Here is an 11,439-nt window from a genome sequence, read left to right on the forward strand (position 1 = left end):
ACTATTATTGATGAGATGCTGGAGATTTTGGCCACTGTCGTGGAAGAGCCAATTCTGAGAGACATCCACTCCTCTGTTGCCATTGGTTTAGAGGTGGATGAAAGTACAGATGTCGCTGTGACAAGACAGCTGGATCTGCATGTCAGGTAGAAATTCAGAGGGAATTATTTCTGATTGAATCTGAATTATATTTCTTTATGTTTACAATTCATCTGTTTATGCATTTTAAGATATATGGAGAAGGAGGGACAGCTTTTCAGCCAGTTCCTGGACCTGGTAAATGTCAGTGATGGAAAGGCAGATACCATTGTGGCAGCTATTAAGGAAGTGCTGCACAAAAAGAAGAATCCTACCCAAAGGCTTTTTGGATTAGGAACGGATGGAGCTGCTGTAATGACTGGTATGAACTCGCAACATAACAAAGTAGAATATTCATTGGGATTCTTAACATGAATTAGTTACTGCATGTATGTACTCATTTTGTTTTATTCTTGAAACAGGGAGGTTGAATGGTGTAGCAAAGCAGCTCCAAGATGACTTCCCTTGGTTGCTGCCAGTTGCATGTGCTGCACATCGCCTCGCCTTGGCATGCAAGGATGCCTCTTCTCATGTAAACTATATGGCCACCTTCAGAGACCATTTGCAGCAGCTCCATCTGTATTTCCATAATAGCGCCAATCGAACTGCTGTTTTAAAAACTGCAGCACAGTCCCTGGGCTTGCAGGCCTTGAAAGTGACGGTGAGATCACAGAAAAATATACATGTATTGCATCATGTAACAGAAAGTGTGACTATTATTGTGCACTACAGATGAACTTTCTTTATTATTAGCTTTTATCTCAAGACTGAAATATTTTTCAGGAAGTAAAAGACACCCGCTGGCTGTCACAACACCTAGCAACCACCACATTGCAGCGAAACTTGCCAGCTGTCCTGGCTGCTTTGGCTGAAGAAACCGAAGTCAACAAGTGCCCTGTAGCCAAGGGCCTTTATGGTTTCTGCTGCACGTATCATTTTGTTGCAGCAGTGTACCTGCAGGCAGACGTGCTGCCACATCTGGCTCGGCTCTCAAAAATTTTCCAGAAGGAAAATGTAAACTTCCTGGCCATAAAAGAGCAGGTGCATTATAAGAATCTATCCCTAGACTTTTTCAGGATTTGTAAGCAACATAACCTATGAAGCTATTTTTGTGAGTCATGTATTGTTACAAAAAAGCTAAGCATTGTGTGACTGCCTTTATTAGGTGCCAGTGACAAAGGCCTGCCTGAGGTCCATCCGGGATGCAGCTGATCAACAGCCACACGGGTCGTTCCTAGCCCGGCTCCATGAGGACCTAGATGACCCTACTGGTTTAGGAACGTTTAGCATCATGCACGAGGAGGAGAGACACAGGAGAGGCAGACCCCGGGGTGAAGAGACAAGGGAGGGTCTCTGGTCCCGTTTTAGGACCCAGGTAAATTTTTGATGGCTGTGAAGTTAAATAATATAATCAGTGAATCAAATAAGGTCTTCAATCTATCAATTAGAAAAGTTACAAATTTTCTATTTTGTGTCATGTTTAGGTAATGGAGCCTTATCTAGATGGCCTGCAAGACAGCCTAGACCGCCGGTTTCAACACCTTGACATCCTGGAAGCCTTTCAAGTGCTGGGACCCCAGGCAGCCACAGAAGACGATGCAGTCAACACAAGACATCTTCGGACCATGTCTACAAAATTCTTACAGCATCCAGAAAATCCAGCACTGCTGCAAGAGTGGACATCATATAAGCAGCATCTGCTAGTTGGAGCCTTCAAGGTAAAATGAGAATTTAAGCAAGAGGGTAATTATACTGTATAGAAAGATGATTGAGGACCCCTAATCAGTGTTATACATTTAATGTGTGTCAGAATCTGGACCAGCTCAACATGATGATGAAACTGGCATCCCAAAATGATGAATGGGGACAGCTTTATCCATGCTTGAGCCAGCTAGCAGCCATTGCATTAACAGTGCCCATATCATCCGTCAACTGTGAGAGAGATTTCTCTACAATGAACAGGGTCAGACATTTGGTTAATAGTAAACTGTAAGTCAGAGATGGTTTGGTTTCTCTTAATTTTCCACACCCCACTCACTTTTAATTGTTTTTATGTGTAGGTGAAGACAGACCTAAGGAACAGGCTGCAGGGGGACCATCTGGCAGCATGCATGCTCCTCAGCATCAACGGACCACCTCTGAAGGACTTCCCTTATGACAGAGCCTTAGAGCTCTTTTTCAAAAAGCCAAGAAAAATGAAGTGCTCTCAGCCAGGCTGCAAACTGTGCCATTAGATTAGACAGATGTATGCTTGCTAAAGTACAAACATTCAGTTTGTAGTCACTATTTCAAATGTTAAAAAATTTCAAGTCTCACAGGAGACAGGAGGGCACAGTTGTGTATGTAGTTGTGCTACAGCCTTGTACTTTTTGTCTCTTCGTTTAGACGTTTACTGTTGTTGCCACAGCGCTATAGGATAAAGCAAGGCACAAGCTCTGTGGCACTGGCAGTATCTGACAGATTGACGCCTCTTCTAGATGCTGCTTTAATTTGTTGTTGTTGTGTTTGTTGTTTTGGCCTAGTGATACTGCAAGATCCTCTTTTCGATTACTATTTTCAATTAATGTACCGGAAACCCTGTAGTAAATAATGTATTTAGAAAAACATTCAGTTTGAAATAGTCATAATTTCACATTTCAAAATTCATGTTGTTGTCGCCGTCGTCGTCACCCCCCCTCTTCCACTCGGGCAGACCTCCCCCACGGTTTAAAAAAATCCTGGAGGAAACCCTGCTCATCCTCTCTGATGTCCCATTCGTGCTGCCTCTGTCCCTGTCTTCCTCTGCACTGTAAGCTCCCTCATCTTTTTCTCTCTCTTTTGCCTTTTTAAAGTATTTAAGAATGTCCATCTGCAATGAGATAGTTGTTAAGTATTTAGCATGTGTGCTGAGCGGGTAGACGGAAGATTTCGGGATTATTCTATAAAAACAACAACAACAACAAGCGGAGCGGAGCCGTATCAACCCGTCATCCTGCACCAATATAACGTTAGCTCCAGCACCGCTAATGGCCGACCTACAACAGGTGTTGACATCCAGAACAGGTGGATACCCTGGTGAAAAAATAATGTACTAAGTGTACTAAAATTTAGCATACTTTTGTGTACTTCAAGCCACACTAAACATAATTATATTTCAAGTGTGTTTATGATTAGTTAACTTGAAGAGTGCTAAATTGGAACAACTAATTTTGTGTTAAGTATATTTGAATTGTAATTAAATTGTAGAAAAGCTCAACTTAAAGTGTATTTAGTGTACTTTTGTGTGCTAAAGTGGAACAACTTAAAGTATATTTAGTGCACTTCAAGTACATGACTTTCATGTACTAATACATGCCTAATTAGTTAAATTAAAGTGTACTTTGTTTGTATTATAAGTACATTAAAAATTAGATGTTAGTGTATTAAAATATATACTTAATTATACTTTTGGTATACTACTTTCTACCTTCATGCAAATGTGTTACAAGTATACTAAAGGCTGAAAGACTTGTGGGACTACTTCCAGGTAAAAAAACATACTTTAATGTATTTAAACCACATCCAAATTATAATAATACATTGCAAATAATACAGAAACTTGTACTATCTCTAAATGTATAAACATTTACATATCGCTTTTAAACATTTTCAAAGGAAAACTTTAATAACACATTTTCAAATATTGCTTCTTTCGTACATAGGAAATAGAAAATAGAAATAGGTTTATTTCGGGCAGCAGACCTAAACATTACAAATAAACCTTTAAGGACAATTCCAGGTGAATTCAACTTGGGGGTGTATTTTCCTATCATTTTGGGTCTAAAAGAAGGAATGTGGAGATTTTCAGTGTAATCGCTCTTGTTTTGCGGTAGCTTGGTCTGTCCCCGCATCGCCACGGCAGCAATGAATGGGAGTGGATGCAAGTTCTGCTGGTTAGCCTGTTTACATCCCTCAAAGCCGCATTTTTTTCCACAGACAGCGTCAGATGGCGACTCAAACATGTACCGAGAAGTTTATTTACTTCAAGCAAGCCGACATGCTTGTAAAACTAGATCTAATTCAAAGTCTTGTGCGAGACCCTGCTGGAACTTGCATCCACTCCCATTCATTGCTGCCGTAGCGATGCGGGGACAGACGCAGCTACCGCAAAACAGGAGACGTTAAACTGAAAATCTTCACATTCCTTCTTTTAGACTTAAAATGATAAGAACATACACCCTCAAGTTGAATTTGCCTGGAATTGTCCTTTAAAGAAGGATAAGCAAAACACATGTACATACACAGTGTAACACAATTCTTACCCAGGTAAGTAGGAACATAAAAAAAAAAAAATTGCAGCTATGTTTGAAAGTTCAAGTCACCTCTTTTTTCAGTCACTCCCAGTATGAAATGTTCAGTCCACTGAGGAAGTGAAGAGGATCTATCCTACCGCATGGTTGAATGTGTTGGATATGTGTATGTGTGTGTGTGTGTAATGAAGTGATGAAAGGATCCAGGTTCTTGATTCTTTGCGGGCACCATATCTCTAGTTGTCCTCCAGGCTGTGGTTCGCCATCAAACGTCTCGATCCAGGCTCCAACATCCAAGTAGGTCCAAGGTTCAAAGGATCCAACAGGAAAACCTGACCTATGATGAGTAATGTCAGAACATTCTCTTAATTCTCTCAACTCTCAATCATGAAATACAATATATAAATCATGTTAAATCCACTCAATTCACAGAGAATATTTCTAACTGAATAAACATTGTAATATGACACCACACCCAATAATATCATAGCAACATTCTCAAAATATCAGAGATTAAGTTATTAAAATAACTTCTCCACATCAATAATATGAAAATAACGTCTTCACATAGTAATAAGCATGCAAATATAACATTAATACCAGTAGGAAGACGTACAGTGTGCACCTTCTGCCATGTCTTAGCATAAAATAGTGACTCGGCGTGCTAAAAACGCAGATACTGTGCTAAATCATCAGATTTTACAGTTCAGTGTGCAACCAATTCTCAAAACGTCTCATATTGCACCACTGCAGTGAAGTTAGTTTTAAGTTGGATATTTGACAGACATTCGCTCCTTCTCAATAGATTAAAAAATCATAGAAAATATAACATGTGTTCAAATACAATAAAAACAGGTGTGTCCCATAGAGGAGGCTTAGCTCTACCATCCTGTGTTGATTTTAAGCCAACAGGTCACATGACCTGGGAGTTATTGAGCTATAATGCTCATATTTACAGTATAAAATAAATCAAAAATCCATATAAAATATTACATTTGTTTAAATGCAATAAAAACAGGTGTGTGTCATAGAGGAGGCTTAGCTCTACCATCCTGTGTTGATTTTGAGTCAACAGGTCACATGACCTTGGAGTTATTGAGCTCTAATGCTCATATTTACTGTATAAAATACATAAAAAATTCATATAAAATATTACATTCATTTAAATGCAATAAAAACAGGTGTGTCCCATAGAGGAGGCTTAGCTCTACCATCCTGTGTTGATTTTGAGCCAACAGGTCACATGACCTGGGAGTTATTGAGCTATAATGCTCATATTTACAGTATAAAATACATATAAAATTCATATAAAATATTACATTTGTTTAAATGCAATAAAAACAGGTGTGTCTCATAGAGAAGGCTTAGCCCTACCATCCTGTGTTGATTTTGAGTCAACAGGTCACATGACCTGAGAGTTATTGAGCTATAATGCTCATATTTACAGTATAAAATACATAAAAAATTCATATAAAATAGTAAATGTGTTTAAATGCAATAAAAACAGGTGTGTGTCATAGAGGAGGCTTAGCTCTACCATCCTGTGTTGATTTTGAGCCAACAGGTCACATGACCTGGGAGTTATTGAGCTATAATGCTCATATTTACAGAATAAAATAAAACAAAAATCCATATAAAATATTACATTCGTTTAAATACAATAAAAACAGGTATGTCCCATAGAGGAGGCTTAGCTCTACCATCCTGTGTTGATTTTGAGCCAACAGGTCACATGACCTGGGAGTTATTGAGCTATAATGCTCATATTTACAGTATAAAATATATAAAAAATTCATATAAAATAGTAAATGTGTTTAAATGCAATAAAAACAGGTGCGTGTCATAGAGGAGGCTTAGCTCTACCATCCTGTGTTGATTTTGAGTCAACAGGTCACATGACCTTGGAGTTATTGAGCTCTAATGCTCATATTTACTGTATAAAATACATAAAAAATTCATATAAAATATTACATTCATTTAAATGCAATAAAAACAGGTGTGTCCCATAGAGGAGGCTTAGCTCTACCATCCTGTGTTGATTTTGAGCCAACAGGTCACATGACCTGGGAGTTATTGAGCTATAATGCTCATATTTACAGTATAAAATACATATAAAATTCATATAAAATATTACATTTGTTTAAATGCAATAAAAACAGGTATGTCCCATAGAGGAGGCTTAGCTCTACCATCCTGTGTTGATTTTGAGCCAACAGGTCACATGACCTGGGAGTTATTGAGCTATAATGCTCATATTTACAGTATAAAATACATATAAAATTCATATAAAATATTACATTTGTTTAAATGCAATAAAAACAGGTGTGTCTCATAGAGAAGGCTTAGCCCTACCATCCTGTGTTGATTTTGAGTCAACAGGTCACATGACCTGAGAGTTATTGAGCTATAATGCTCATATTTACAGTATAAAATACATAAAAAATTCATATAAAATAGTAAATGTGTTTAAATGCAATAAAAACAGGTGTGTGTCATAGAGGAGGCTTAGCTCTACCATCCTGTGTTGATTTTGAGCCAACAGGTCACATGACCTGGGAGTTATTGAGCTATAATGCTCATATTTACAGTATAAAATAAAACAAAAATCCATATAAAATATTACATTCGTTTAAATGCAATAAAAACAGGTGCGACTCAGAGAGAAGGCTTAGCCCTACCATCCTGTGTTGATTTTGAGTCAACAGGTCACATGACCTGAGAGTTATTGAGCTATAATGCTCATAATTACAGTATAAAATACATTAAAAATTCATATAAAATAGTAAATGTGTTTAAATGCAATAAAAACAGGTGTGTGTCATAGAGGAGGCTTAGCTCTACCATCCTGTGTTGATTTTTAGCCAACAGGTCACATGACCTGGGAGTTATTGAGCTATAATGCTCATATTTACGGTATAAAATACATTAAAAATTCATATAAAATATTAAATGTGTTTAAATACAATAAAAACAGGTATGTCTCATAGAGGAGGCTTAGCCCTACCATCCTGTATTGATTTTGAGCCAACAGGTCACATGACCTGGGAGTTATTGAGCTATAATGCTCATATTTACAGTATAAAATACATTAAAAATTCATATAAAATATTACATTTGTTTAAATTTTTTATATATTTTATACTGTAAATATGAGCATTAGAGCTCAATAACTCCCAGGTCATGTGACCTGTTGACTCAAAATCAACACAGGATGGTAGAGCTAAGCCTCCTCTATGACACACACCTGTTTTTATTGCATTTAAACACATTTACTATTTTATATGAATTCTTTATATATTTTATACCGTAAATATGAGCATTATAGCTCAATAACTCCCAGGTCATGTGACCCGTTGGCTCAAAATCAACACAGGATGGTAGGGCTAAGCCTCCTCTATGAGACACACCTGTTTTTATTGTATTTAAACACATTTAATATTTTATATGAATTTTTAATGTATTTTATACCGTAAATATGAGCATTATAGCTCAATAACTCCCAGGTCATGTGACCTGTTGGCTCAAAATCAACACAGGATGGTAGTGCTAAGCCTCCTCTATGAGACATACCTGTTTTTATTGTATTTAAACACATTTAATATTTTATATGAATTTTTAATGTATTTTATACCGTAAATATGAGCATTATAGCTCAATAACTCCCAGGTCATCTGACCTGTTGGCTAAAAATCAACACAGGATGGTAGAGCTAAGCCTCCTCTATGACACACACCTGTTTTTATTGCATTTAAACACATTTACTATTTTATATGAATTCTTTATATATTTTATACAGTAAATATGAGCATTATAGCTCAATAACTCCCAGGTCATGTGACCTGTTGGCTCAAAATCAACACAGGATGGTAGGGCTAAGCCTCCTCTATGAGACATACCTGTTTTTATTGTATTTAAACACATTTAATATGTTATATGAATTTTTAATGTATTTTATACCGTAAATATGAGCATTATAGCTCAATAACTCCCAGGTCATCTGACCTGTTGGCTAAAAATCAACACAGGATGGTAGAGCTAAGCCTCCTCTATGACACACACCTGTTTTTATTGCATTTAAACACATTTACTATTTTATATGAATTCTTTATATATTTTATACAGTAAATATGAGCATTATAGCTCAATAACTCCCAGGTCATCTGACCTGTTGGCTAAAAATCAACACAGGATGGTAGAGCTAAGCCTCCTCTATGACACACACCTGTTTTTATTGCATTTAAACACATTTACTATTTTATATGAATTCTTTATATATTTTATACCGTAAATATGAGCATTATAGCTCAATAACTCCCAGGTCATGTGACCCGTTGGCTCAAAATCAACACAGGATGGTAGGGCTAAGCCTCCTCTATGAGACACACCTGTTTTTATTGTATTTAAACACATTTAATATTTTATATGAATTTTTAATGTATTTTATACCGTAAATATGAGCATTATAGCTCAATAACTCCCAGGTCATGTGACCTGTTGGCTCAAAATCAACACAGGATGGTAGGGCTAAGCCTCCTCTATGAGACATACCTGTTTTTATTGTATTTAAACACATTTAATATTTTATATGAATTTTTAATGTATTTTATACCGTAAATATGAGCATTATAGCTCAATAACTCCCAGGTCATCTGACCTGTTGGCTAAAAATCAACACAGGATGGTAGAGCTAAGCCTCCTCTATGACACACACCTGTTTTTATTGCATTTAAACACATTTACTATTTTATATGAATTCTTTATATATTTTATACAGTAAATATGAGCATTATAGCTCAATAACTCCCAGGTCATCTGACCTGTTGGCTAAAAATCAACACAGGATGGTAGAGCTAAGCCTCCTCTATGACACACACCTGTTTTTATTGCATTTAAACACATTTACTATTTTATATGAATTCTTTATATATTTTATACCGTAAATATGAGCATTATAGCTCAATAACTCCCAGGTCATGTGACCCGTTGGCTCAAAATCAACACAGGATGGTAGGGCTAAGCCTCCTCTATGAGACACACCTGTTTTTATTGTATTTAAACACATTTAATATTTTATATGAATTTTTAATGTATTTTATACCGTAAATATGAGCATTATAGCTCAATAACTCCCAGGTCATCTGACCTGTTGGCTAAAAATCAACACAGGATGGTAGAGCTAAGCCTCCTCTATGACACACACCTGTTTTTATTGCATTTAAACACATTTACTATTTTATATGAATTCTTTATATATTTTATACAGTAAATATGAGCATTATAGCTCAATAACTCCCAGGTCATGTGACCCGTTGGCTCAAAATCAACACAGGATGGTAGGGCTAAGCCTCCTCTATGAGACACACCTGTTTTTATTGTATTTAAACACATTTAATATTTTATATGAATTTTTAATGTATTTTATACCGTAAATATGAGCATTATAGCTCAATAACTCCCAGGTCATGTGACCTGTTGGCTAAAAATCAACACAGGATGGTAGTGCTAAGCCTCCTCTATGATGCACACCTGTTTTTATTGCATTTGAACACATCTAATATTTTATATGGATTTTTAAAATATTGAGAAGCGAGTGAGTGAGCGAATGTCTGTCAAATATCCAACTTCAAACTAACTTCACTGCAGTTATTGCACCTTCAAAATGAAGCTAGTGCTAGCTTTAACGCTAGTGATTCACACGAGTGGGTAAGGTCTCTGGTATTAGCACTGATTAGCACTGGCGGTTAGCATTTAGCATGGAAAAAACGATTTCTCACCGATGCGTTTTCTTCTTGGTGGAGATGTCGGGTCCCTCTAGCTTCACTCTCACAGGTCCAGGGCGTCACCGGAGTTATCCCGTAGTTTTTAATCACTTTTATCAACTTTTACTAGTGTCTCCTCTTCACAAGCTAAGTGTCGTGCTCGATGCGGGGCTGCTCGCTCTCCTGACAACGGCTCCGGAGGAAGTGAACCTTGTTCTGAGCAGGTCAAGGGGCGGGAGCTTCTTCCCGATTGGCTGACAGCTCATCTCCAGCCAATCGCTTTCAAAATAAACGTATAAAAAAATATTTTATCACTGTTCAATTTCTTTTTATAGGTAAGTATCTGTTTTTAATTATTAACATAACTTAGTATTTATTAATTAACTTTTTAAATATGAATTCAGCTGTTTTAATATGCAATCAACTAATTTTTAATACAGACTTTTAACCTTGGTTACAACAGACATTATAACATTAAAACAATGTGCTTAAAGGGATATTTCAACATTTTGGCAGATTTGCCCGTTAATCCCTAGTCTTAGGGATAGGGTTCGTTACTTTTACTGTAATTGACGGTAACCTACAAGCTGTTTTTAGATCGGCGGGGCAGAGACATGAGCTGCTCAGCTACCGCTACGGAGACTATCAAACACACAATCCAACAACTCTACAACGCTCTTGTGGATGATTGTTAAGTGTTAATTAAGTGTATTGTTTCATGTGATTTCATGCGTGTAAGGTTGTAGCCTATCTTTTTTTTTTTTTTTGCCAAACACACAGCACAAAATTTAATAAACGGGTTTAGGTGCATAGGCTAATACCACTTTCCAAAATGTCCTGAAGTAGGCTACAAGCATAAATAACTTCACTTTATAATTAAACTCAAATGTAACTTAAAATACACTCAAACTTAATATTACAGTGTTGATATTAAAATGTATACTTTCAAAATATGTTATCATTGTATTTTACAATGACAATTTTAGCATACATTTTAAAATATATCAAAAGTATGTGTGAAAACAAATTTCAAATAAGTACACTTTAGAAATTACACATAAATTTCACTTTAAGTATATTTTATTTTAATATATTTCTATAAAGTGTAATATAGTATAATTATTTTCAAGTGTGTTAAAAGTGTTAGCGTGAAAGTGTGATGTTAGTGTAATTTTTATATATTTATATAAAGTACAATTTGTATAATTACATTTTCAATATACTATTCAAAATACAAATATACTTGAAATACAATAAAGTACACTTTTTTTTCACCAGGGCAGACATTTTCTAGTTTAAGTTTGACTCCCTCAGTTAAACAGTTTGAGGGGTTT

The 11,439-nt window shown here is 36.2% G+C and overlaps 1 protein-coding gene across 1 annotated transcript; it reads left to right on the plus strand.

The window, feature by feature from the left end:
* LOC146975626 (zinc finger protein 862-like) lies at window positions 1-2,312 on the plus strand. Its single transcript, XM_085794630.1, has 8 exons — window positions 1-146; window positions 231-400; window positions 501-739; window positions 862-1,119; window positions 1,244-1,453; window positions 1,563-1,796; window positions 1,889-2,041; window positions 2,139-2,312. Exons 1-8 carry the CDS (start codon window positions 16-18, stop codon window positions 2,310-2,312), a joined length of 1,569 nt encoding a protein of 522 aa, XP_085650756.1. The 5' UTR covers window positions 1-15.
* The last annotated feature ends 9,127 nt before the right edge of the window (window positions 2,313-11,439 follow it).

The sequence above is a fragment of the Trachurus japonicus genome, chromosome 13, assembly GCF_045865225.1.
Source record: "Trachurus japonicus isolate A0001 chromosome 13, Traja_1.0".
Lineage (NCBI taxonomy): Eukaryota > Metazoa > Chordata > Actinopteri > Carangiformes > Carangidae > Trachurus > Trachurus japonicus.

Coding starts and splice junctions, on each gene's coding strand:
- LOC146975626 (XM_085794630.1), top strand. CDS start 16: ATGCTGGAGATTTTGGCCACTGTCGTGGAAGAGCCAATTCTGAGAGAC. Junction 401..500: donor TGGAGCTGCTGTAATGACTG/GTATGAACTCGC, acceptor TTCTTGAAACAG/GGAGGTTGAATGGTGTAGCA. Junction 2,042..2,138: donor ATTTCTCTACAATGAACAGG/GTCAGACATTTG, acceptor TTTTATGTGTAG/GTGAAGACAGACCTAAGGAA.